The 27,981-nt window shown below is 42.0% G+C and overlaps 1 protein-coding gene across 6 annotated transcripts in view; it reads left to right on the top strand.

Moving 5' to 3' along the window:
- The window catches only part of phf21ab (PHD finger protein 21Ab), a 74,408-nt gene that overhangs the window by 31,278 nt on the left and 15,149 nt on the right, over positions 1 to 27,981 (top strand). For 2 of the 6 annotated variants that reach the window (XM_014123999.3, XM_014123995.3), the window contains exons 7-15: positions 6,533 to 6,691; positions 8,724 to 8,975; positions 9,388 to 9,486; positions 16,529 to 16,843; positions 16,975 to 17,073; positions 19,533 to 19,584; positions 19,685 to 19,764; positions 22,347 to 22,407; positions 23,308 to 23,480. In XM_014123999.3, coding sequence (XP_013979474.2) covers positions 6,533 to 6,691; positions 8,724 to 8,975; positions 9,388 to 9,486; positions 16,529 to 16,843; positions 16,975 to 17,073; positions 19,533 to 19,584; positions 19,685 to 19,764; positions 22,347 to 22,407; positions 23,308 to 23,480 — 1,290 coding nt within the window. Of the gene's footprint in view, positions 1 to 6,532; positions 6,692 to 8,723; positions 8,976 to 9,387; positions 9,487 to 16,528; positions 16,844 to 16,974; positions 17,074 to 19,532; positions 19,585 to 19,684; positions 19,765 to 22,346; positions 22,408 to 23,187; positions 23,211 to 23,307; positions 23,481 to 27,981 lie in introns of all 6 variants that reach the window. The other 4 variants (XM_014124000.3, XM_014123998.3, XM_014123996.3 and 1 more) reach the window with 3 other exon arrangements.

Here is a 27,981-nt window from a genome sequence, read left to right as displayed (position 1 = left end):
TGCTATATACAGTGTGTGCAAATGGCGTGAGGAGGTAAGGCAATAAATAGGCCATAGTAGCGAAGTAATTACAATTTAGCAGATTAACACTGGAGTGATAAATGAGCCGATGATGATGTGCAAGTAGAGATACTGGTGTGCAAGAGAGCAGAGAAGTAAATAAAAACAATATGGTGATGAAGTAGTTAGATTGGATGGGCTATTTACAGATGGACTATGTACAGTTGCAGCGATCGCTTAGCTGCTCAGATAGCTGATGTTTAAGGTTAGTGAGGGAAATATGTCTCCAGCTTCAGCGATTTTTCTTTTTTTAATTTATTTATTTTTTATTTTTTTGCAATTCGTTCCAGTCACTGGCAGCAGAGAACTGGAAGGAAAGGCGGCCAAAGGAGGTGTTGCTTTGGGGATAACCAGTGAGATATACCTGCTGGAGCGCGTGCTACGGGTGGGTGTTGTTATCGTGACCAGTGAGCTAAGGCGGAGCTTTACTTAGCATAGACTTATAGATGACCTGGAGCCAGTGGGTCTGGCAATGAATATGTAGCGATGGCCAGCCGACTAGAGCATACAGGTCGCAGTGGTGGGTGGTATAAGGGGCTTTGGTAACAAAACGGATGGCACTGTGATAGACTGCATCCAGTTTGCTGAGTAGAGTATTGGAAGCTATTTTGTAGATGACATCGTCGAGGATCGGTAGGATAGTCCGTTTTACTAGGGTAAGTTTGGCGGCGTGAGTGAAGGAGGCTTTGTTGCGAAATAGAAAGCCGATTTCTAGATTTGATTTTGGATTGGAGATGTTTAATATGGAAGGAGAGTTTACAGTCTAGCCAGACACCTAGGTATTTGTACTTGTCCACATATTCTAGGTCAGAACCGTCCAGAGTAGAGATGCTAGTTGGGCAGGCGGGTGCGGGCAGCGAATGGTTGAAAAGCATGCATTTGGTTTTACTAGCGTTTAAGAGCAGTTGGAGGCCAAGGAAGGAGTGGTGTATGGCATTGAAGCTCGTTTGGAGGTTTGTTAACCTCTCTTGGGCAGGTGGGACGCTACCGTCCCACCCACGGTTCACACTATTCAACAGCCAGTGAAAAATCAGAGCGCCAAATTCAAAACAACAAAATGTCATAATTCAAAGTTCTCAAACATACGACTGTTTTACACCATTTTAAAGATGCACTTCTCCTTAATGTAACCACATTGTCCGATTTCAAAAAGGCTTTACGGCGAAAGCATAAAGTTAGATTATGTTAGGACGGGGACAACACAAGAAAAACCACACATCCATTTTCCAAGCAGGAGAGGGGTCACAAAAACCAGAAACTCAGCTAAAATATTCACTAATCTTTGACGATCTTCATCAGATGACACTCTTAGGACTCAATGTTAGACAATACATGTATGTTTTGTTCGATAAAGTTCATATTTATATCCAAAAACAGCATTTTACATTGGCGCGTGATGTTCAGAAAATATTTTGCCTCAAACTGCCGGTGAATCAGCACAACAATTTACAAAAATACTCATCATAAACGTTGATAAAATATTAAACTGTTATTCAAAGAATTATAGATAACCATCTCCTTTATGCAACCGCTGTGACAGATTTCAAAAAAGCTTCACGGGGAAAGCACACTTTGCAATAATCTGAGTACGGCGCTCAGAAACATACACAAGGCAATACAGATACCCGCCATTTTGGAGTCATCTAAAATCATAAATAGCATTATAAATACTCACTTACCGTTGATCTTCATCAGAAGGCACTTCCAGGAATCCCAGGTTCACAATAAATGTTGTTGGATAAAGTCCATCATTTATGTCCAAATAGCTCCTTGTTGTTTGCGCGTTCAGTAAGCTACTCCAAATGTAGGAAGCGCGCCCAGAATTTCACGACGAAAAGTAAAAAAAGTTATATTTACGTTTGTTGAAACATGTCAAACGTTGTATAGCATCAATCTTTAGGGCCTTTTTAACATAAAACTTCAATAATATTCCAACCGGACGATTCCAATGTCTTGAAAAACATAATGGAACACAGCTACCTCATCACGTGAATGCGCGCCACAAAACTCATGTCATTTTCTGAGTCACCAACTTCCCGGCCTTCTTGTTCGCTCTCTGTTCACTGCAAAAGCCTGCAACTAGGTTCTAAAGACTGCTGACATCTAGTGGAAGCCTTAGGAAGTGCAAAATGAACCATAAATCACTAGACTCCTTACAGCTAACTAGCTACTAGGGCTGTGACGGTTATGGAAATTTGGAAGACGGTAATTTCCAGCCAAATGACCACAGTCTCCGTAATAACTGTTCGAATAAACAGTTTCTATTTTACCATTTTAAAAGGGAGATTCTGTGGCTAATGGGCTTTGGAAAAACGGGGTCGTCTTGTTACAAAGTTGCCTTGATGTTGCTATGCTTCTCACTGAAACCGGCATTCTATTTATTTTTCAGCAAGGAAACAATGTTTCTGCCTTGTATAAACAAACAATGTAGCTAGCATAAACTGGGTCTAATCAACTAATTATTATCTTTTATCTAGATTGGGGACTTCATCATTAAAAGACAGTTGTTGCTACTCGTCTCTTCTACCTGACTCGGGTGTATGAGGCTTGGGTGGAAGAAAAGCAACATAATAGTTATGGCAAATATGGCGATTTTTATATACTTTTCCCAAAGTCAATTATTAGTAACTTACAATGCCATGCATGCAAGAAGCCTTGACCTGGTGTACCCGATATATACAAAAGTAACTGAACACCTCTTCAAATTAGTGGATTTGGCTGTATCAGCTACACCCGTTGCTGACAGGTGTATAAAATCGAGCATACCGCCGTGCAATCTCCATAGACAAACATTGTCAATAGATTGGTCTTGTTGAAATTCACTGAGCTCTTTAGTATGCTACCGTCATAGGATGCCACCTTTCCATCAAGACAGTTCATAAAATTTCTGCCATGCTAGAGCTGCCCCGGTCAACTGTAAGGGCTGTTATTGTGAAATGGAAAAGTGGTAGGCCACACAAGCTCACAAAACAGGACAGCTGAATGCTAAAGCATGTAAAAATCGTCTGTCCTCAGATGCAACACTCACTGCCGAGTTCCAAACTGCCTCTGGAAGCAACATTGGGAGCTTCATGAAATGGGTTTCCATCACCGAGCAGCCACACACAAGCCCAAGATCAACATGCGCAATGCCAAGCGTCAGCTGGTGTGGTGTAAAGCTCACTGCCATTGGAATTGGAACGCCGACTGCGAGCCAGGCTTAATCGTCCAACATCAGTGCCGACCTCACTAATGCTCTTGTGGCTGAATGGAAGCAAGTCCCCGCATCAATGTTCCATAAACTAGTGGAAAGCCTTCCCAGACGAGTGGAGGCTGTTATAGCAGCAAAGGGGGGACCAACTCCATATTACTGAGCATGCTTTTGAATGAGATGTTTGACAAGCAGGTGTCCACATACTTTGTCATGTAGTGTATCTTCTTCCATCACTCCAGTGTCCCTGCACATTGTAAATATGGAATTGGAATTCACTTTTTACAAACATTTCCTGTATATAGTATGCCCCCCCATTTCTTGTAGTCCACGATCAGCTCCTTTGTCTTGCTGATGTTGAGGGAGAGAATGTTGTTCCGGCACCAGACTGCCAGGTCACTGACCACCTCCCTGTAGGCAGACTCACCGTTGCTGGTGATCAGCCCTACCTACCACTTTTGTCGTCAGCAAACTTGATGATGGTGTTGGAGTCGTGCTTAGCCACGCAGCCATGGGTGAAAAGGGAGTACAGGAGAGGATTAAGCCCACACCCCTGTGGGCCCCCTGTGTTAGGGGTCAGCGTGGCGGAGGTGATGTTGCTTAACCTCACCACCTGGGGTCGGCCCGTCAAGAAGTCAAGGATCCAGATGCAGAGGGAGGTGTTTAGACCCAGAGTCCTAAGCTTGGTGACAAGCTCGGAGGGGATAATGGTGTTGAATGCTGAGCTGTAGTTAATGAAAAGCATTCTCACATAGGTATTCCTTTTATCTAGGTGGGTGAGGGCAGTGTGGAAAGCAGTTGAGTTTGTGTCGTCTATGGATCTGTTGGTGCGGTGTGCAAATTGGGGTGGCTGGGATGGAGTTAATGTGTGCCGTAACCAGCCTCTCAAAGCACTTCATGATTTAAAAAGTGAGTGCTACAGTTGTCGTTGTGGCATGAAGCCTTAGAAACTGAAATGGTTGTGGTCATCTTAAAACATGTGGGGATTACAGACTAGGAGGTTGAACATTACTGTGATTATGCCTGCCAGCTGTTCTGCGCATGCTCTGAGAACGCTCCCTGGAATACCGTTGGACCACGCGGCCTTGCAGGTGTTGACCTGATTTAAAGACCCTTCTCACGTCGGCCTCAGAGCCAGATCAATCCTATGGGTCGGTGACCACCCTCACACCCAGCTCGATGTTGTTGTCAATGCGTGCACAGAATGCATTGAGTTTGTCTGGTAGAAAGGCATCGTTGGGCAGATCACAGTTGGGTCTTCCTTTTGTACTCCGTAATGGACTGTAGCCCCTGCCATGAGGCGGGCGTCGGGGGCTTGTGTAATATGATTCCACCATATTCCTATATTGTCCTTTTGCTCTTTTGATGACTGCGGAGGTCATTGCAGGACTTCTTGTACTTATTCCTGTCCTCGGCCGTAGCCTCAGGGTTGTCTACGATAGCTCTGTGTGGTTAGCTTGTCAATGTTATCGGCGGAGTCTCTAAGCATATTTCAATTAGCACTAGCAAAGCGGTCCTGTAGCATAACCTTTGATTCTGGTGACCATTTCTCAATGGAGTGAATCGTGTATACTTCCTGTTTCAGCATCTGCTTGTAAACAGGAAGCAAGAGTACAGAGCCATGATCTAATTTGCCGAATGGCGAACGAGGGAGGGCCTTGTATGCTTGGTTGTGGGTAGAATCGCAGTGGTTTAGGACTTCATCGCCCTTAGTGGCATTGGAGACGGGTTGTTGGAACTTGTCTTAGTGATGCCAAATTTAAAATTGCCGGCAAACAGAAAGGCAGCCTCTGAATTGGCAATGTCTGAAGAAGCCACACTATCGTAGGTCTATGTGCTGTATGGACCATGTGGTGTTTGTTTTGGTTGTTTTTACCCCCTCCCTGCTTCTCAGGGGGATATAAGAACTTCCCTCCCTCTGCCTCCAGCTGAGCCCTCCTGGCTGGCTCCCTCCAATGGAGGGGTCTAACAAAGGTTACTAAGAGCTCAAGTGTAGCTCTCAAGTGTCCACAGGACGAGCCCGTTTCAATCGCATCTTTGAGGGTTGCCCTTTGATGGGCTAGTAGGCTATTTATACCGACCATAAAGATGCTTTTTCCCCAGATTCTCCTACAACAGCTGTCTTGTTTGCTGTTGAGGTAATAGGGCCAACTATGGATGTCAGACTTGGTTTATAACCCTATTTGATTAACGTATTTAAGGCTACCCCCTGCCAGGTCCCATAAAAAGGACAAACACGCAGTAAATCGTCCTCTTTTTTTCCCCCCTCGGCTGCTGTTTAAAGGACTCTTGATTAACATAGAAATTGGCTTCTTGGCAAGAACACCAAGCCATGTCTCTCCGGAAAAAAACTGCCAACAGCCTGAAGCATGAAAGGCAGCAAAGGGATTTGCTGAATCTCTTGTTTGTAGCACGTTTTGTTAGATTGGCTCTGCAAAACCACTTTAGGCGCATCCCACTTTTCTTTCTTCAAGCAAAACCCTCCAATGCAGAAAAAAAGAGCAAAAGCTCTATGCAGACTGCAGATAATATAATGAGCAAAGAGAAGCAGTTGGAAGTACAATTTTTCCCCCAAGAACAGGAGACGGTGCATTTGCTTGCTTCAGACCAGCGCACGTCTTGGTTTTTCTCTGTAAATGCATATCCAATGGCCTAAGTCAGGTTCCATGGGTAAATATTTACCAAAAATAATGAATGTGCACTGCAACAGTACTTATTTAATACTTGCTTGCTCCCCAGTCTCTACCCTTCCTCAGAGCAGGTCTAATTAATTCCCTGTCCAGAAGAGCATTTTGTGTCTTCATAGTAGCAGAATTAGCCATTGAAGTGACTTGGCAGTGTCGTGGATGCTAATTTGCTCTTTTACTCTTGTGAGAGCTGCAGTTGATACCAAGGCGAAAGGTCAGAGTCTCCTAGAATTTAAGTCATGGAAGTCTGTTTGATCTTGAAGCCGAGGAACCGTCATCACATTTTGGTATTCTCAACGTGAATTAACCAACTTTTGTCAACGTAAAACTAAAGAAAGTTCTAAATGTACAGTGATTTTGATTTGACATCCAATTGTTTGCAAATGTTAATGAGTCTTGTTTAGTTACTTATAAATGTTGAGTGAGTGGTGGGGTCATGGCTAAAAATGAGGTTACCGAGCATTTTGTGCTGCGACTTCTTGACACACTTCTCTCCCTATCCGCTACACCCCTTCCCTCTGCTTTCCCCATCCTGTACACCCCTCTTTCCCTCCCCCTCTACTCTCTCTCTCCCCTTCTCCCTTCTGTTCTCCAGAAAAAGGTGGTGGAGCAGCTGAGGAAGGACCTTCTGGTGAAACAGGAGCCCGAGGTGAAGGTTCAGGTGCTGGCTACAGACAAACATGTCCTCCAGATCCCCTCCTCCACTACTCTGCAGGCCCTACAGCAGACCACACACACCCAGGCCCTGCAGCAGGTAGCCACACAAGTCCACAGACACTGTCGACCTCTACTCAACTGCTTGTTATGTTGCACAAAGGCGCGTTGTAACTTTGCAGTAGCCTACACAAGGTTTGCAAAATTCCCTAGGTTTTCATAAATCCCAGTTGGTGGAACGTTGCAATGGAGAGATGTAGAATTTTTGGTCATGTTTGTGGAATTTTGCAAGCCTACCCTAGCCTCAAACTTGTCAGTGTTCACAAACTTGTACTACTATAGAGCAGGGGTCTTCAACCACTTCTTACCCAGCGACCCCTTCCCAGGCAAAATGGCGACCCAGGGAGCCCCATCATATGTTAGCAAAAAATGGTCATATCATCAGGTCAATGATAATGGCAAGGAGAAGTAATTAACATTTTAAAATGAATAGATTTGGTAAATGAATAGATTTTGACCTCCCACATTATAATTGGAAGAGGAAGTGTAATCTCTAACAGCCTGTTTTCTAGAAAGGTAACTCCAAACACATTTTCACTTAGTTATTGTTCAGCTGGTTAATTGACTAAGGTCGATGTCCGCGCGGAAATCTAATTGGCATAATAAAATAATCCCCATAAAAAATCTGTCATCTTAAACTAGAGATCTCTTTTTTTTAAATCTTTTTTTTTACATTGGATGTATCTCAATCCACCGCATCCACCTATGTAATGCTTCCCTGTTTGTGGTGAAAGGTGACCGAGCTAGAGCGGTGTTTGTCAGACCATGAGACATCCCGAAAATCGGTCTTCTCACATAATCGTTTGTAGCGTCCGAACGGTTTGGCCTATAAAACTAAGTATGACCCCTCTATGGAAAGATGAGACACGCACGAGCACGTACATGTTGCTCTAGGGCGCCCACAGGCCTCATCTGAAAGTCCCCCGGGTACCAGATGAAAAAATGTATGGGAGTGTTTAGTGTAAATAAATACAAAATAACGGTTTAAATACATTTTATATTTGTTTTGATATTTCATGGGGTCTTAAAATTCTAAATCAAATGGAAAAATGATCCTTGGTATGACCTTTTTAAAACAATTCCATCTAGCTTAGTAAACACCCTCCCCCCCTCACCCAGCTTAGAGGGTCTTGGGCTGTTTAGTGCCAAATAATAAGGGGGTAAACGCATGTCCAAAAAATTACAAATGTTTCCTGATCTTATAGGACAGACTCTTCAGAACACACTGCCTTTAGAAAAAAAAATGTTTTGGGGGGAAGAGACACTATCTGTTCCATGTAGTGAATCTGTTATTCAATGCTAATATTGGCAAGGCCAAAAAATACATTTTCATCAATTCTTTTTTGGAATTGTTTTTGATACTACAAGGGTCTTTTTACAATTTGAAAATCGAATCGCAAAATGATCCTTGATATGAGCTTCTTAAAACAATTAAATCACACTAAGAAACACTATCAGAGGCCCCTGGTCAAAAGTGTCTGACTTTCTGGGTTGTTCCTTGTACTGACATTAGTTACGTTATGAGATGTCCTTCAGCGATGCCAGTTCTTTTCGGCAGTACTTTTTCGTTCTCAGACTTTGCAAACCTCGATCCCCACTAGACGGACACAGCTGTAAAACCTCAAACCTACGTCATTCATCGCTCTGTAGATTTATCTCTAGCTCTTAGCGCAATGGGAAGTGCTCAGCTGGCAGGTTTCCTGTGGCGTTTGATGTAATCAGAGCTGCGTATGTCTGCGGCGCTCCTCTGGCTCAAGCCTCCCTTGATGGCAATGGGAAACGACTTGGCCGGTAGAATTGCTGACTAGACCCTGTTCCTCTGGTTCCTGTTGAGGGGGTGAGGTAGGGGATTGGAGAAAGGGAGGGAGACTCCCTACAGGGAATGGTTTGAAGTTAGCTCTAGTATTGAGTCCCCAGGCTTCACATTAGTTCACATTTGTTGTATCTAGCTTAAGCAATCTCACTTTTCCACTCACTTTTTCAACCCAATCTCATTACTCTCTTCTATTTTTCTCTGCGCTCCGATGAATCAACTATTTCCTTCTTTCTTTCCTTTCTCTCCTCTCTGTCAGAAGACGCTGACAGTCACCCCAGTCATCTCCACTAAGACTCTACCTGTAGTGCTGAAAGCTGCCACTCCCAACATGCCTTCCTCTGTTGTGGCGCAGCGTCCTGCCACTGTCGCCATGGTCGCTGCCATCAGCCATGCCTCCAAGCCTAGTATCGTCAACTCCCAGAACACACCAGTGAACCTTCAGGTGGCTAGCAAATTGACCAATCAGTGTTTTGAGCCCGTCCGACTGGTGTCGAAGAATGCACTTGTGGTAAGGGTCATTCACTTCCTATCATTGTCATCCTTTCTAGTTCAACTCTTTCAAACACTTGTATTATAACTGGTGGCAGTTTGGGGACCCCAAAGTGTTTTCAAATTAAGCAGTAAAGATTCAATCTGTTTTTTTTGGTCTCTTACAAAGTATATTAGAGCAAAGTGGGTAGAACGTGTTCCCTTTGTAGATGTGTATGGAAATATGCATGGTCAAAATTGAGTTTTTTTTTTATTGAAAACCATGTCTCTTAATGAGGAGGTGCTTTGGGGCGGTAGTGTGTGGTGGCGCTTGGTACAAAGTCATCTTTCTCTCTGTAAAACTACCTGCAGAAGTCGACGAGTTTAGATATATAATTGTTGTCTGCAGCTCAGGTAGAGAGAATACAGTATTTGCTGTGGTTTTGTCTCAGGTGCAGGCCACCACCACCCCCACCTCAGCACAGCCAATCAAAGTTCCTCAGTTTGTCCCTCCTCCTAGACTGACGCCTCGACCCACCTTTCAACCACAGGTGCGTCCCAATAAGACCCGCCCCCTAACCTTAATCCCCACCAACAAAGATTTTCTATTATATTGACAAGATAGTGAAGTGACCGCTCTAACAATGGAAATACATGTCCTCAAATGTGGAAGACAGGTGGGAGGAGGCCATGTGGCAGGCAGGAGAATGCCATGTGTGTCCACCTATATCAGTGCATTGGTAACAACCTAACCATTACAGAACTTATATTAGATCAAATAAGCTTTTTAGCAAATTAGCTATTACATTTTTTGGTTGACCAAATTTGACACTCATTGACCTCTATACCAAAATTTGTGGGGTTATTTTACTATGAAAATATATGCACTCACTACTGTAAGTCGCTCTGGATAAGAGCGTCTGCTAAATAAATTACATGTACATTATCGTGGACAGATTTTGGGCAGATTAAAACCTCTCGCTTCGCCGCTTCCACTCTGCCATCAATACAATCCAATGTGAGAGTGGCCACATGAAATTTAAGCTTTTAACTCAGCAGTCACTAGAGGGCGACAGTGTACACAAGGACAGTGCAGTCAGTCTTGGCTCCAAGCTATTGCTTGTGTTGCTTTTTTCATAACCTTTCCTCTTGTCTTCTATTGCTTTCAGAATGTGTGCTTATGTTGTTGCATTTGTCTATGTTAATACTTTCTTTTGCTGCTGTTATGTGTCTTTGTTTTTATGGTGAAATCTCTTGTTGTCCAGCAGCTTCTGAATGTTTTGCGTTTTGGCTGTTGGTATGATAAGGGTAATTCCACGGTAACAGAGTGATGCTGAGACTCAAATGTTTCACTTTTAAAATGTATGTCAAACAAAAACCAATGATTGCTAAGTTAAACAAACCATACAACTCGATAGCTTGATGTACAATAAATACTTTTAACAATTTCCACAGAACATTTGACAAACACATTTACCTGAAGACCAGTGCAGATCAGGATTTCCGTTAGGAAAATGTGGTGCCGGACAACATTTTCGGGAAGATTTTAACTTAACCTGTTATGGATAGGGGGCAGTATTTTCACGGCCGGATAAAAAACTTACCCGATTTAATCTGATTATTACTACTGCCCAGAAACTAGAATATGCATATAATTATTAGCTTTGGATAGAAAACACTCCAAAGTTTCTAAAACTGTTTGAATGGTGTCTGTGAGTATAACAGAACTCATTTGGCAGGCCAAAACCTGAGAAGATTCTGTACAGGAAGTACCCTGTCTGACCATTTCTTGGTCTTCTTGATTATCTCTATCCAAAACAGGGGATCTCTGCTGTTACGTGACACTTCCTACGGCTCCCATGGGCTCTCAGAAGGCGGCAAAAAGCTGAATCGTGGCTTTGCAGGCCCTGACTGAAAAACATTAGCGCGTTTGGATAGTGGCCGGTCACATTACTATGAGACTCAGGCTCGTGCACGAGTCGACTCCATGTTTACTTTCTCTATCTTTGAACGAAAACCACCACTCCCGGTCGGAATATTATCGCTTTTTTATGAGAAAAATGGCATAAAAATGTATTTTAAACAGCGGTTGACATGCTTCGAAGTACGGTAATGGAATATTTAGAAATTTGTCACGAAACGCGTCGGGCGCGTAACCCTTCGTCACCCTTGGATAGTGTCTTGAACGCACAAACAAGACGCCGCTAATTGGATATAACTATAGTTTATTTTGAACCAAACCAACATTTGTTATTGACGTAGCAGTCCTGGGAGTGCATTCTGACGAAGAACACCAAAGGTAATCAAACTTTTCTAATAGTAAATCGGAGTTTGGTCAGGGCTAAACTTGGCGGGTGTCTGAATAGCTCACCGTGATGGCTGAGCTATGTACTCAGAATATTGCAAAAACAAAAAAAAATCAGAATGTTCCATTACCGTACTTAGAAGCATGTCAAACGCTGTTTAAAATCAATTTTTATGGTATTTTTCTCATAAAATATCGATAATATTCCAAGCGGACAATAGTGTATTCATTCAAAGAGGAAAAGAAAAAACAGCGTGGTCGCGTGAATGCGCATATCCAATCTCTTTGTCACCAGGCAGACCACTGAGAAACTGGGCTACTATACTCTGCCCAGAGACAGGAGACGCCTCAATCCGCTTTCTGAAGGCTTTAGAGAGCCAATGGAAGCCTTAGAAAGTGCTACGTAACCCCACAGATACTGTAGTTTCGATAGAGAATCAAAAGAACTACAAATTCTGATTGACTTGTATTTCTATCAATAATATTGGTGTCAAATATGGCAAAATGTAGTTGCTAACAACCTGTTGTCGTATTCGCATGGCTGTTGTCATCAACCAGAAACCGGAAACTGAGTATGCTGTCATTTTGACTTTTAAAAGTTGTGCCGAGCGGCCATGATTTTTCACTGTGGAAGAGGCTGTATCTATGTTGGTTGGTGATATGGATTCGGACACGTCTTTGCATTTTGAAAGCGATGATGTCGAGGTGAGTGAAATAAGTAAACAGCAGATATGTTTGGTGTTGATGTTTGATGCTTTGAAATTTGGGGAATAGCTCTCAGATTAGCAAATCCTGTCATGATGAGCACATCAACGGTGGAGCAGGAGCTTGAATGATTGCTCTCTCTCATGGAAATAGTTGCAGTGTTTAGCTGGATATAGTCTAGAGGTCGACTGATTAATCAGCATTTTTGGACACCGATTATGGCCGATTACATTGCAATCCACGAGGAGACTGCGTGGCAGGCTGACCACCTGTTACGCGAGTGCAGCAAGGAGCCAAGGTAAGTTGCTAGCTAGCATTAAACTTATCTTTATATAAAAACAATCAATCTTAACATAATCACTAGTTAACTACACATGGTTGATGATATTACTAGTTTAACTAGCTTGTCCTGCTTTGCATATAATCAATGTGGTGCCTGTTAATTTGCCATCAAATCACAGCCTACTTCGCCAAACGGGTGATGATTTAACAAAAGCGCATTAGCATCAGGGTATATGCAGCAGTTTGGGCCACCTGGCTCGTTGCGAACTGTGTGAAGACCATTTCTTCCTAACAAAGACCGTAATTAATTTGCCAGAATTTTACATAATTATGACATAACATTGAAGGTTGTGCAATGTAACAGCAATATTTAGACATAGGGTTGCCACCCGTTCGATATTTCACTGAAAGAATAAACGTTTTTGTTTTCGAAATGATATTTTCCGGATTTGACCATATTAATGACCTAAGACTCGTATTTCTGTGTTTATTATAATTAAGTCTATGATTTGATAGAGCAGTCTGCAGCAGGCTTGTAAGCATTCATTCAAACAGCACTTTCCTGCGTTTTCCAGCAGCTCTTCGCGATGCTTGAAGCACAGCGCTGTTTGACTTCAAGCCTATCAACTTCCGAGATTAGGCTGGCAATACTATAGTGCCTATAAGAACATCCAATAGTCAGTATAGGTATATGAAATGCAAATGGTATAGAGAGAAATAGTCCTATAATTCCTATAATAACTACAACCTAAAACTTCTTAACTGGGAATATTGAAGACTCATGTTAAAAGGAACCACCAGCTTTCATATGTTCTCATGTTCTGACCAAGGAACTTAAACGTTAGCTTTTTTACATGGCACATATTGCACTTTTACTTTCTTCTCCAACACTGTGTCTTTGCATTATTTATTTGAGACTAAATAGATTTTATTTATGTATTATATTAAGTTAAAATAAAAGTGTTCATTCAGTATTGTAATTGTCATTATTACAAATATATATAATAAAAAAATATCTATATAAATAAATCGGCCAATTAATCGGTATCGGGTTTTTGGTCCACCAATAATCGGTATCGGTGTTGAAAAAATCATAATCGATCGACCTCTAATATAGTCAGCTAACTAGTTGGCTGTTTTGTCCTATTTCTACCAATTTAATTAATATGGAAACGGCCCAAGCTTCTTGCTATAGCTAGCTAGTTTGTCAGACAAAAGTTGTATGTGGCGGTAAATTTGGTCTGTGTTTGCGAAGCGCCAAACTCAGCTGTCACTTTCACTAGCTAGTCATATAGACAACCAACTAACTATCCACCAAAATGGAGATGAAAGTAATTAGTGTTTATCTGTTGGGCTTATGTCCAGGTTTGTCAAGTTTGCTCGGTACAGATGTTCATAGGATATACATTGCCTCGTTTTCCTGTTATTTCACAGCCTAGCTGTCGCGTTAGGGTAGATGTCCGCTCAGTTGAGCTCATATGATATTGCGTTGCAGTGATATTTGTTTACGTTGCCAGCTAACAACTTGCTTGTTTTGTCCTCTTTCTACCTATTCAATTCATTTGGAAACGGTCCCAGCTTCGTAACTAATCAGTGAACATTGGCAAACTCTGTAGTTAGTCTGTCAGGCAAGAAAACGAGTTGGAGGCAACATTGTGCTTCGCTCATAATGCGGTCACTTGATCGTCTCACTCCTTCCCTACAAAGACAAACATCTAACTATGCCCATCGAAGTAGATGAGGTAATATTCTAAACATGTTTGGCTAAATTGCACAGTCATCTTTGATTTTTTTTTTTTTTCTTTCAACATCCTAAATAAATAAACAATAGTTTATGAGGGAGAGGAACATGGAGAGAAGGATGCAGAGGGAGATGAGGAGGAAGCAAGCAGAGGGAGAGCATACCCAAGAAGGGAGCCTATGTTTCCATGGAGTGCGCCTGCCCCAAGTCCCACCATTGTTCACCCTTGAGCTACACAGCCTGGTCCTAAAGTGACTGTGAAAGGGGTTTTGGAGTTGTTTTTAAGTGGTAGGATTCAGGTTGGGTTTTTTTTAAACTTTTTTTTTTCTCCACATCTGGTGTTTAACATCAACCTGTCTGTCACCACATATAATTTACTGAATTGTTGTCAAAATAGGCTACTATTTCAACTTTTTGTCAGACCTATTCTGTACTAAATCTTACTGAGGTAATCTACATTTTGAAATACTCTGAATAGTTGTTTGCATTTTTACATTGTTACAGTAGTAAGAATCTTTGTCAATACAATGGCCTACTTTGTGTGGGTGCGTTTTAGATTCTTTCCTCTTAATCTTCATCTAAAACTTGTTGCATTAACTGAATTGTTGTCAAAGTAAGCTATTATTTCTACATTTGGTGTCAGGCCTGATCGGTACTATATCTTATTGAGAGAGGTTATCTACATTTTGATATAGTTATTTACATTGTTACAGAAGTAAGAGTCATTGTCAGTCAAATAGCCTACTTTGTTTGGATTTGGAAATACATTCTGAATTGTCCTCTCGTCACATTTTTTGATAATTTTAAATATTTTGTGTAAATACTATTTCTAAGTATAATTTTTTATACTTGGTACATTTTGCGTGAGTAATTTAGCCAATTTTATTACAATTTGAATACTCAAGTTTTGTTTTTATTGTTTTTTTTGATAGTGTCTTTACACAATGGAAGACAAAATGATTGTTATTCCTATAGGCATGAATGTGGTGTCATATTAAAAAGGAGGTTGTGCTCTTTAAAACTACACTGAACAAAAATATAAACGCAACATGTAAAGTGTTGGTCCCATGTTTCATGAGCTGAAATAAAAGATCCCATAAATGTTCTATACGCACAAAAAGCTTATTTCTCTTAAAGGTTGTGCATACATTTGTTTACATCCCTGTTAGTGAGCATTTCTCCTTTGCCAAGATAATCCATCCACCTGACATGTGGCATATCAAGAAGCTGATTTGAACAGCATGATCATTAGACAGGCGCAGCTTGTGCTGGGGACAATAAATGATCACTCTAAAATGTGTGGTTTTGTCACACAACACAATGCCACAGATATCGTGTCGAGATCCTGAGGCCCATTGTCGTGCTATTCATCCGTCGCCATCCCCTCATGTTTCAGCATGGTAATGCACAGCCCCATGTCTCAAGGATCTGTACACAATTTCTGGATGCTGAAAATGTCCCAGTTCTTCTATGGTCTGCATTCTCACCAGACATGTCACCCATTGAGCATGTTTGGGATGCTCTGGATCGATGCGTACAACATCGTGTTCTAGTTCCTGCCCAATATTCAGCAACTTTGCACATCCATTGAAGGGGAATGGGACAACATTCCACAGGCCACAATCAACAGCCCAGTCATGTGAAATCCATAGATTAGGGCCTAATGAATTCATTTAAATTGACTGATTTCCTTATATGAACTGTAACTCAGTAAAATCTTTGAAATTGTTGCGTTTACTTTTGTTTGGTGTAAGTTAATTTGTAATTGTCATTTGTTCTTTGTTTTTGAGCTATGTCTGTTTTGTGATTTGTTTTATCTTAAATCTAGAATGTTGCTGTAGATTACTATTGAGGTCTAAAGGATTACATTTGCAATTATTGATTTTTGTTTGACATCTTGAAGTGAAAAATCTGAGTCTCTGTATCACTCGTTTACCGTGGAATTGCCCATAACCTGTTTTTAACCCTGGGTGTGAACGTTTGATTTAATGCCCTGTTATTAAGGTGTGTAATGCCACTGGGAGCTCAGCATCCCTCAACAGTGGGCTCATTCTTAGTCATGCTTTTGGCATTCCAGTCCAGCGCGACTCACAGTAAGTCCATCCAACCAGGGGGTTAAACTAAATCGTGGTGGGCTATGGTGTGTTGAACTCCTAGGAAATAACAAGGCGACTCCAACAAGCCATGTTGACTCCTGCAAAATATTTCTGCTTATATGGATAAGGAACACCAGCAAAGGCAAAAGGAATATTAGCAAAACCACCAAGGTCACCAGTATTTTTGCTGGTTTTGATTGTGTTCCTTTTAAAAATGAATGACCTCTCACATCTGTGGTGTCACTTTTACTTCCAACTGACTTACTTACCTAAGTGTTCATAGTTAAGGGGCGACTGTAGTATGCCTCCATCTACAGTCAGTGATATCTCAGCACCACGTTGGCATTACCTTTCCCTGGTCAGTCCCTTTTACACATGTTTATGAAGACCCCTAAGCTCCAAAATGACACTTAATGCCTTATCGACTAATTGGCTAATCTTTGACCCCTATCCTCCCGTCTCAGGTCCGGCCGAAGCCCGCCACGCCCAATAACAATGTGCCAATCGCCCCGGCACCACCTCCGGCCATGATGGCGGCGCCCCAGTTGCTCCAGCGTGGCCCGGTGATGCTGACCACCAAGTTGAGCTCCTCCTCGCTGACCTCCAGCGCCGGGCCCATCCACCAGGTGCGCATTGTCAACGGCCAGCCATGTGCTTCCGCTGGCGCCAAAAGTGGCCAGCACACAGGCACTGTGACAGGCATAGTTATCACGGCCCCGGCACGCCTCGCCACCCCCAAGCAGACACTGCAGATCAGCAGCCTCGCCTCAGACACCAAGGTCAGTACCATGGTTAGGGGATGGGGAAAGCGACTTGTCTCCTTTTCAGAATTGAAGGCATTCTACACAAATAACTCTTACTTTGGTGGTTTGTGATTTGAGAGCTTTGTTTTCCTCTCATATGTTTCCAGGCTGTTAAAGCTCACAGGGGATTAGAGCAGAAAATGTTGGCGAGTAGCACCCCTCCTCTGTCTCCAGCACCCAGGCCGAAGAGAGAGGACAATCCGCAGGTACACTGGAGTTGGCACTAATGCTTCATTGTAAACTTGGGGCCAAACCGGCATAACAAATGCATACTTTTACATTTTGAGGAATATCAGCCCACTGATAGAACCTCAGTTTTAGACAATCCTTCAAAGATAACATTCTGTAATGATGGAATCATAGTTATCATTTCCATCTGAGATATATGATCGACAGTCTAGACTAAAAAGTAACAACGCGGTTCTCATCGTAGAGCTTGAACGTCGTCGGCGACACTAGCTAGTAGCGTATTAATAACCTTATTTATTCTGTAACACTCTGCCAAAGATGCAGTATAAACATATCAAATAAAATATAGATAGTGCCTTCAGAAAGTATTCACACCCCTTGACTTTTTCCACATTTTGTTGTTACAAACTGGGATTAAAATGGATTTGTACATTATTTTTTATTTTTTTTTGTCAACGATCTACCCAAAATACACAGGTTAAAAAAAATAACCTTTTTTTTTTAAATTATATGAAAAATTAAACACTATCTTGATTAGAAAAGTATTCCTTGAGTCAATACATGTTAGAATCATCTTTGGCAGTGATTACAGTTGAGTATTTCTGGGTAATTCTAGGAGCTTTGCACACCTGGATTGTACAATATTATTATTTAAAAATTCTTCAAGCTCTGTCAAGTTGGTTGTTGATCATTTCTATACAGCCATTTTCAAGTCTTGCTATTTAAGCCAACTGAAGCTAGGCCACTCAGGAACATACAATGTCGTCTTGGTAAGCAACTCCAGTGTATATTTGGCCTTGTGTTTTAGGTTATTGTCCTGGTCAAAGGTGAATATTTCTCTGAACCAGGTTTTCCTCTACGATTTTTGCCTTTGCTTTGCTCTGTTCCGTTTCCTTTTAATATAAAAATAACTCCCTATTCATTTCCGATAACAAGCATACCCATAACATGATGCAGCCACCACCATGCTTGAAAATATGAAGAGTAGTACTCAGTGATGTTGTGTTCGATTTGCCCCTAACATAATAGTTTGTATACAGGACATGAAGTTCATTTCTTTGCCACATTTTTATCAGTTTTACTTTAGTACCTTATTGCAAAAAGGATGCATATTTTTGTATTCTGTACAGGCTTCCTCCTTTTCACTCTGTCAGTTAGGTTAGTATTGTGGTGAAACTACAATGTAGTTGATCCATCCTCAGGGTTCTCCTATCACAGCCATTCAACTTTAACTGTTTTAAAATCACCGTTGGCCTCATTGTGAAATCCCTGAGCGGTTTCCTTCCTCTCTGGCAACGGAGTTGGGAAGAACACCTGTATCTTTGTAGTGACTAGGTGTATTGATACATCCAGTCACTATCCAAGTGTAATTAATTACTTCACCATGCTCAAAGGGATAGGCTTATTCCATTTTTAACAATCTACCAATAGGTGCCCTTTGCGAGGCATTGGTCTTTGTGGTTGAATCTGTGTTTGAAGTTCACTACTCAACTGAGGGACCTTACAGATAATTGCACGCTATACAATGCCTTCGGAAAGTATTCAGACCACTTGACTTTTTCCACATTTTGAGTTTACAACCTTATTCTAAAATTGATTAAATCGTTTTTTCCCCCTCGTCAATCTACACACAATACCCCATAATGACAAAGCAAAAACAGTTTTTTTTTTTTTAGACATTTTTGCTAATTATTCTAATTTATTTAAATGAAATATCACATTTAAATAAGTATTCAGACCCTTTACTCAGTACTTTGTTGAAGCAGCGATTACAGCCTTGAGTCTTCTTGGATATGAAGCAAAAAGCTTGCACAATTGTATTTGGGGAGTTTCACCCATTCTTCTCTGCAGATCCTCTCAAGCTCTGTCAGGTTGGATGGGGAGTGTTGCTGCACAGGCATTTCCAGGTTTCTCCAGAGATGTTCGATCGAGTTCAAGTCCGGGCTCTGGCTGGGCCACAAAAGGACATTCAGAGACTTGTCCTGAAGCCACTTCTGCCTTGTCTTGGCTGTGTGCTTAGGGTTGTTGTCCTGTTGGACAGTCTGCGGTCCTGAGCTTGGCTTGGTTTTTGCTCTGACATGCACTGTCAACTGTGGAACCTCATATAGACAAGTGGACTTACCACAGGTGAATTTGCCACAGGTGAACTCCAATCACGTTGTATAAACATCTCAAGGATGCTCAATGGAAACAGGATGTACCTGAGCTCAATTTCGAGTCTCATAGCAAAGGGTCTAAATACTTATGTAAATAAGTTATGTTTATAAATTGGCAAGGAATTTTTAAAATATGTTTTCGCTTTGTCATTATGGGGTATTGTTTGTAGATTGAGAGAGGAAATAATAATTAATCAATTTTACTAAGGATGTAACGTGAAAAAGTCAAGGGCGTGTTTTTTTTGTGTTTTTTTTTCTCCTCACACAGGGCACCATTTTTGTAGGGTGTCGTCCTAATACCCTTTCATTGTTTCCCCCAGAAACTTGCCTTCATGGTTGCCCTCGGACTTGTCACCCATGACCATATGGAAGGTAAGTGCTTTCGGTTAGGCCTGAATTAAATTCCAGTTGCTACATTCCCTAGAAGTTTATACTGCAATGCTTGTATTAAGATACTGCTCTTTGTTTATAGAAATTCAAAGCAGGAGGCAGGAGCGTAAGCGAAGAACAACGGCGAACCCGGTGTACAGTGGAGCTGTGTTTGAGCCCGAGGTATAGCTGTTCTTCTACTTATCCCCCCAAAATTATAGTGTAACCACACATTACTACAACAACTGATACACAATCAATGTTGGGCGGATTACTTAAAAATGTAGTCTGTTACCGATTTTTATTTACATGAAAAATTAAGTAATCATTGAAGTATTCCTTTGGATTACTCAAAATGAATAAAGTAATCTGATTTACTTTACCTTATAACACCCAGATGTTTTAAAAACAGGCACCTACTATAGCATTATTTTATTTACTAACCTAAAATGAGTATTTCCAAATTGCAATGTGTGAGATTATAAAGGTCCTATCATTCACATGATATTTCTGTGTGAGAGCATTGTCACAGGGCTCCATACTAAAGTTTTTAGCCCATAATTGGGTTGCACCGAAGATTTGTGGCAGGGTCACGCAATAGACAAAATGTATAGCCAAGTCATCTTTTAAAGAAATGAATTGATTTAAGAAATGAATTGTTTAATCTATGATGTCCAAGCAGGAAGGCATGATTCCAGAATATTTTTTGTGTGATTGTTGTGATTTTTGTTGTTTTATTTGACTGTCAAAATGGGGTTCCAGAATTTCAGTTTTTTTTGTTCAATAGAGATTAATTTGTCTACATGGGGCACTAGTGTCAAATAGCCCGGGCTAATTCACCACCAGGGTAGTAGTAGCTAGATTGCTAACTCTCAATGATATATCCCAATATTTAGGTTACTGATAGGAGGCTAAGCCGTGTAATTGATATCAGTAATAAATTGAATGAAAAGGCCTATTCGCTCACCTTAAAAGAATACAAAAGAAGCCATCCACCCTTGATGGGCGATCAGCAGAACAACAATATAATCTTTGAGAGCATGTGAGAAGTGTAATCCGATTGTTAAAAAAAAAAAGTAATCCAAGCTGATTAGTTACTTTATAAGGTGAGGCTACGGGTACAGAGTTTTCGCCCATGCCCCCACCAGCCCCTCCAGAGACCTCTTTCTTAATGCTAAGGATCAGGATCATATTCTGTTATCTTACTGTTATTTTACACACACATTTGAAGCTGCTGCTCGCACTCCGCCTCCCTTCGAGTTTCGCTATTTACTCACATTCTGAACCATGATGATGTAGCCTATGTCTCTGCCTCATGTTTCTGAACAGCTGAAATAAAAACCCTGCGGTGATTTGAACGAACATTCCAAAACATATATATTATCAAGGCTACAACCTGTCTGTCTGTCTGTAACTGATATTGCAGTTGCACAACAGGACACAGTCCCTACACTTTTGAGCAAAACAGTCAGCGTTTTGTGTGATGATGTAGGCTAATCTTTATAGTTGCTGCCATATCATAGTTCCTGAGAAAAGAACACCACTTGACTGCCTGTCTGCCTCACTTGACTGCCTGTCTGTCTCCTGTGCAATTTAGGCAATATTGGCAATGATGATTTAAAAAAATAACATTCAATCGCTAATTAGACTGTGTGTCTGTCTTGCTGCGTTCCACCTCTGGGCAGCCGAATGTTCTAGGCAGCCGAGCATGTATCCGGACCGGTAAAGAGTTTGAATGGGCAAGTTTGTTTTTGAATTGCCCAGTGCCATAGTTATGCCATATGTTGATATCGTGGCGAGAGGAAATATCTGCCTGTAAGTCGGCAGCTAAGAAGAACATTACGTCGCTAGACTGCCTGTTTGTGTTGTGCTTATGATTTTATTTGTATTCATTTAACCTTCATTTAACTAGGCAAGTCAGTTAAGAACAAATTCTTATTTTACAATAACGGCCTACCCCGGCCAAACCCTCCCCTAACCCGGACGACGCTGGGCCAATTGTGCGCAGCCCTATAGGACTCCCAATCACGGCCGGTTGTGATACATCCCGGGATCGAACCAGGGTCTGTAGTGACACCTTTAGCTCTGAGATGCAGTGCCTTAGACTGCTGCGCCACTCGGGGGGCGCAGTATTTGCAACACTGACATTCGTACATTTTGTACGAACATGTCGATTTAATGTTTTTTGTGTAAAACATGTAAAGAGAAAAACAAAACATAATCGTTCTTATGCTAACTGAGGCTTGGACTGCAGTAGTTCAAACAGTTTTGTATACAGCATGAAGTTTGCAGGCTACACTAGTGGCCAGACAAAGGAAACCAAGGAGGGGAGAGGGGCAGCGGAGCACTCTGCACAGCAGCTACGTAGTCAATGGAGTAGGCACTCGGCTACGTAAAAAACAATATCCTGCACATGTGCAGAAATATCTGTATTTTTAGCATGGGCAAATTGGGATACAGAAACTTCATATCTGTAATCGGATAACGTAATCTCCATTATATGTAATCCATTACTACCCAACCCTGTACACAATGTGTTTCTTATTAGGTTGAATGCCAGTGCACATACTTTTTAAAATGCGACCATAATACGCACCATTTTCCTTGCATGTGAATATCTGAATGCATGGACTCAGAGTTAGAATCTCGCCATGTAGCATATGAAAAGAAAGCGGGTGTCCTTTTGAGTGAGCAACATGGACTTTGCAGTGAAATCAAAGCTGGACTTGTTCTCCCACATATGTATTCCTTTCGACGCCGTGCAGAGGAAGAAGAGTGCAGTGACCTACCTAAACACTCCGCTCCACCAGGGAACCAGAAAGCGAGGTCAGTAGCCACTCAACAAGCTGTCAACACTGGAGGCTGTAAACACCTGCACATACACCTGTTCCAATGCCCAGGGGACATATAGATGTATACATTACTGAGCTGACCTATATTTGATGCATGTATGTTTTAATCTTCTTAATGTAAATGGTACGAAATGCTCTGAATGTCTCACACACAACTTTTCTGCTGACACCTCTTTGCTTGCTGGCCCGAATCCCATGCAGGGACACTTACTAAGAGACTGCTATTCTGACCTTGAAGACTTCATTATGACTGCCTTTTCTTTATCCCTAACTGTAGAAATTTCTTGAGTTTTTCCAATTGTCATTTGTGAAAAATTGAACGTTTTGGTTAGAGGGATAATAGTTAATCTCAAAGTGTAACAGTGTCAGATGTTTCCATGCATCAACTAGAGCAGAGTCAATTTGTTGATCCGAGCACTAGGAAATCGGTAGGCCTCAACCCAAAATGAATGGGAAAGATGGGCACCATCCAAATACACTTACACATCATGTTTTGCTGTATGAAAGGATCTGACAAACTGTGATTCACTTTGAACTGTCCCTTTTTGAGGTTGATTTGTAGACGTCCTAGTGAATAGGGAGAGATCGCTCACTCCCTTCAACTGTCAGCTTCCCTCCACCCTGCCAACGTATTTGCTCTGCTTTTTCTTTTGAACCCCACTTGCATGTAGCTTCTGTCTCTTAGTGCACTAACTCCGCTCTATGCTTCTCCTCCTCCACCCTCAACTCAACACCATCCCCTTTTTCACGCTAGCCAACGAGGACCGCCTGTCAAAGGTATGTTGGACAGACGGTTTGTTTGTTTGTTTGTTTCCCTCCCACCTCCATCTTTTTTTTTTTCTTTTTTTTTTTTCGTCTGTCTCATTTCACCCAGGTCGCCCACCCAAATACAGCAGTGTTCCGGAACTGGGCAGCCACACCCCGACCTCCCCCTCCAGCTGTCTCACTGCTTCCCTGGTCCCAGAGCGGCCCAACACGGGGGGGAGCTTCCCCTTCCATGTCCACCCCCACCACTCTCTCCCCCTGCCCAGCCCCAGCTCTGGGGATGTAAGTAGCAGCTGGAGAGACCAGAACAGCAGCCTGGACTTTCTGGGGCTCTATCCCCACTTCCTTACCTACTGTCGCCCCTCCCTTTTTTATACCGGTGGTATTATCCACAGGCTGTAACCTCCCCATCACACACAAATACTTAAGTGGAGTTCGAATCTCCCAGTTCCTTCACGTCTAAAGACCTAGACAACTACAGACACTTGTTTATTGATTTACTCCCCACTGTCTGATCCTGATCCTATTATTTAATTGTTTTTATGCATTACAAAGTGAACAGTACCCCTCTCCTTAAATTTAGTACCCCCCCATACCTCTTTCCCCCTACTCTGAGGAATAATTGATAGTCTGTCAAATTGATAATTTACTCATTTTATGTTTTAAGTAGGATCAGTTCATTTAGATCCTCTTTTAAATGCCATTAAAAATATACTGCAGTTTATTACATAGGTTAAACTATATTTTTAAATAAGAAATGCAGAATGGTATGCACAGTTGCTTTTAGCATGGCCTTCACCCATTTCAGTGTTGGAATTACACACATGACTTCCTTAAGTGTTCTCTTTTTATAGGGTGGCTAATTAACTTATTTAGCCTCAGTTTCAATCTTTCTCATTAGGAAATGCGACTGAGAACGAGATTTGGGTCTTGGCGACGTGCTTTGATGTGGGTGTCTCTTGTGTGGGAAGCATTTGTACATTCACTGTGCCAAAACAGTACACAGTTAGTCACTCACTGTTCTAGATCATTTATAACAATCTAACCAGGTCTTGTCTGGAACTAGCCTAGGCTGGCTAGCAAGCAAGCCAACTTTAGCCAATTAGCTTCAGCCAGCCTGTGTGCAACTGTGGCAAAATTGGTTTGACTTTGGATAGTCGGTCTGTGGAGTTAGTTGGGGACCACCAGTATATATTACATTATATTGTAATTCATGTTGTAAATTGTTTTCATTAAATGCTTTAAATATTTGTATATGATGTTATACAATTTGTTAGGGATTTTTGGATCCAATTTTATGGTGGAAATATTCACAGAACTGATATACACTATTTATACAAAAAGGATATGGACATCCCTTGAAATTAGTGGATTTGGCTATTTCAGCCACACACGTTGCTGACAGGTGTATAAAACCGCGCACACAGCCATGTAATCTCCATAGACAAACATTGACAGTAGAATGGCCTTACTGAAGAGCTCCATGACTTTCAACGTGGCACCATAGGATGGCACCTTTTCAACAAATCAGTTCGTAAAATTTCTGCCCTGCTAGAGCTGCCCCGGTCATCTGTGCTGTTATTGGGAAGTGGAAATGTCTGGGAGCAACAATGGCTCAGCCACGAAGTGGTAGGCCACAGAAGCTCACAGAACGGGACTGTCGAATGTTGAAGCGCAAAGTGTGTAAAACTCGTCTTTCCTCGGTTGCTACATTCACTACCGAGTTCCAAACTGCTTCATGAAATGGGTTTCCATAGCCAAGCGAGCCGCACACAACCATAAGATCACCATGCGCAATGCCAAGCGTCGGCTGGAGTGGTGTAAAGCTCGTCGCCATTGGATTCTGGAGCAGTGGAAATGCATTCTCTGAGTGATGAAGCACGCTTCACCATCTGGTAGTCCGACGGACAAATCTGGGTTTGGCGGATGCTAGAAGAACGCTACCTGCCCGAATGCATAGTGCCAACTGTAAAGTTTAGTGGAGGAATACTGGTCTCGGGCTGTGTTTCATAGTTCGGGCTAGGCCCTTTAGTTCCAGTGAAGGAAAATCTTGACGCTACAGCATACAATTACATATTAGTCGTTTCTGTGCTTCCTACTTTGTGGCAACAGTTTGGGGAAGGTCCTTTCCTGTTTCATCATGACAATGACAATCCCTCATGCACAAAGCGAGGTCCATACAGAAATGGTTTGTCGAGATGGGTGTGGAAGGACTTGCCTGCACAGAGCCTTGACCTCAATCCAAAAGCTTTGGGATGAATTGGAACGCCAACTGCGACCCAGGCCTAATCACCCTAGGAAGAGTAGCTGCTGCTTTTGCAACAGCTAGTGGGGGTCCTAATAAAAAACCAAATACATCAGTGCCGACCTCACTAATGATCTTATGGCTGAAGAGAAGTCCCTGCAGCAATGTTCCAACATCTAATGGAAAGCCTTCCCAGAAGAATGAAGGCTGTTTATAGCAGCAAAGGGGGGACCAACTCCATATTAATAATGCCCATAATTTTGGAATGAGACATTTGACAAGCAGGTGTCCACACACTTTCGGCCATGGAGTGTATCTGCCGATATTATAATAATGATGATGATGATGATGACAAATTAAAAAAAAAATATATATATATACTGCTCAAAAAAATAAAGGGAACACTTAAACAACACAATGTAACTCCAAGTCAATCACACTTCTGTGAAATCAAACTGTCCACTTAGGAAGCAACACTGATTGACAATACATTTCACATGCTGTTGTGCAAATGGAATAGACAACAGGTGGAAATTATAGGCAATTAGCAAGACACCCCCAATAAAGGAGTGGTTCTGCAGGTGGGTACCACAGACCACTTCTCAGTTCCTATGCTTCCTGGCTGATGTTTTGGTCACTTTTGAATGCTGGCGGTGCTTTCACTCTAGTGGTAGCATGAGACGGAGTCTACAACCCACACAAGTGGCTCAGGTAGTGCCTTCGAGCTGTGGCAAGAAGGTTTGCTGTGTCTGTCAGCGTAGTGTCCAGAGCATGGAGTCACTACCAGGAGACAGGCCAGTACATCAGGAGACATGGAGGAGGCCGTAGGAGGGCAACAACCCAGCAGCAGGACCGCTACCTCCGCCTTTGTGCAAGGAGGAGCAGGAGAAGCACTGCCAGAGTCCTGCAAAATGACCTCCAGCAGGCCACAAATGTGCATGTGTCTGCTCAAACGGTCAGAAACAGACTCCATGAGGGTGGTATGAGGGCCCGACGTCCGCAGGTGGGGGTTGTGCTTACAGCCCAACACCGTGCAGGATGTTTGGCATTTGCCAGAGAACACCAAGATTGGCAAATTCGCCACTGGCGCCCTGTGCTCTTCACAGATGAAAGCAGGTTCACACTGAGCACGTGACAGAGTCTGGAGACGTCGTGGAGAACGTTCTGCTGCATGCAACATCCTCCAGCATGACCGGTTTGGTGGTGGGTCAGTCATGGTGTGGGGTGGCATTTCTTTGGGGGGCCGCACAGCCCTCCATGTGCTCGCCAGAGGTAGCCTGACTGCCATTAGGTACCGAGATGAGATCGTCAGACCCCTTGTGAGACCATATGCTGGTGCGGTTGGCCCTGGGTTCCTCCTAATGCAAGACAATGCTAGACCTCATGTGGCTGAAGTGTGTCAGCAGTTCCTGCAAGAGGAAGGCATTGATGCTATGGACTGGCCCGCCCGTTCCCCAGACCTGAATCCAATTGAGCACATCTGGGACATCATGTCTCGCTCCATCCACCAACGCCACGTTGCACCACAGACTGTCCAGGAGTTGGCGGATGCTTTAGTCCAGGTCTGGGAGGAGATCACTCAGGAGACCATCCGCAACCTCATCAGGAGCATGCCCAGGCGTTGTAGGGAGGTCATACAGGCACGTGGAGGCCACACACACTACTGAGCCTCATTTTGACTTGTTTTAAGGACTTTACATCAAAGTTGGATCAGCCTGTAGTGTGGTTTTCCACTTTAATTTTGAGTGTGACTCCAAATCCAGACCTCCATGGGTTGATAAATTGGATTTCCATTGATTATTTTTGTGTGATTTTGTTGTCAGCACATTCAACTATGTAAAGAAAAAAGTATTTAATAAGATTATTTCTTTCATTCAGATCTAGGATGTGTTTAAGTGTTTTTTGAGCTATATATCTATATATGATATATATATATATATATATATATATATATATATATATATATATGCTAGACCTCATGTGGCTGAAGTGTATATATATATATACTCAGATTTTTTACCTCAACATAGTGTGTGTATATATATATATATACACACATACATACATACATACATACATACATACATACATACATACATACATGCATATACACACACAGTACCAGTCAAAAGTTGACACACCTACTCATTCAAGGGTTTTTCTTCATTTTTACTATTTTCTACATTTGTAGAATAATAGTGAAGAATTCAAAACTATTAAATAACACATATGGAATAATGTAGTAACCAAAAAATTGATAAACAAATCAAAATATATTTGAGATTCTACAAAGTAGCAACCCTTTGCCTTTATGACAACTTTGTACACTATTGGCATTCAACCAGCTATTGGCATTCAACCAGCTTAATGAGAGAGTCACCTGGAATGCATTTCAATTAACAGGTGTGCCTTGTTAATTTGTGGAATTTCTTTCCTTTTTAATGCGTTCCAGCCAAACAATTGTGTTGTGAGAAGGTAGGGGTGGTATACAGAAGATAACCCTATTTGGTCAGACCAAGTCCACATTATGTCAAGAAC

The sequence above is a fragment of the Salmo salar genome, chromosome 10 (genome assembly GCF_965601325.2).
Source record: "Salmo salar chromosome 10, fSalSal1, whole genome shotgun sequence".
Taxonomy (NCBI): Eukaryota; Metazoa; Chordata; class Actinopteri; order Salmoniformes; family Salmonidae; genus Salmo; species Salmo salar.
Note: the sequence above shows the minus strand (reverse complement) of the source record. Positions and strands in the feature narration are given on the sequence as shown.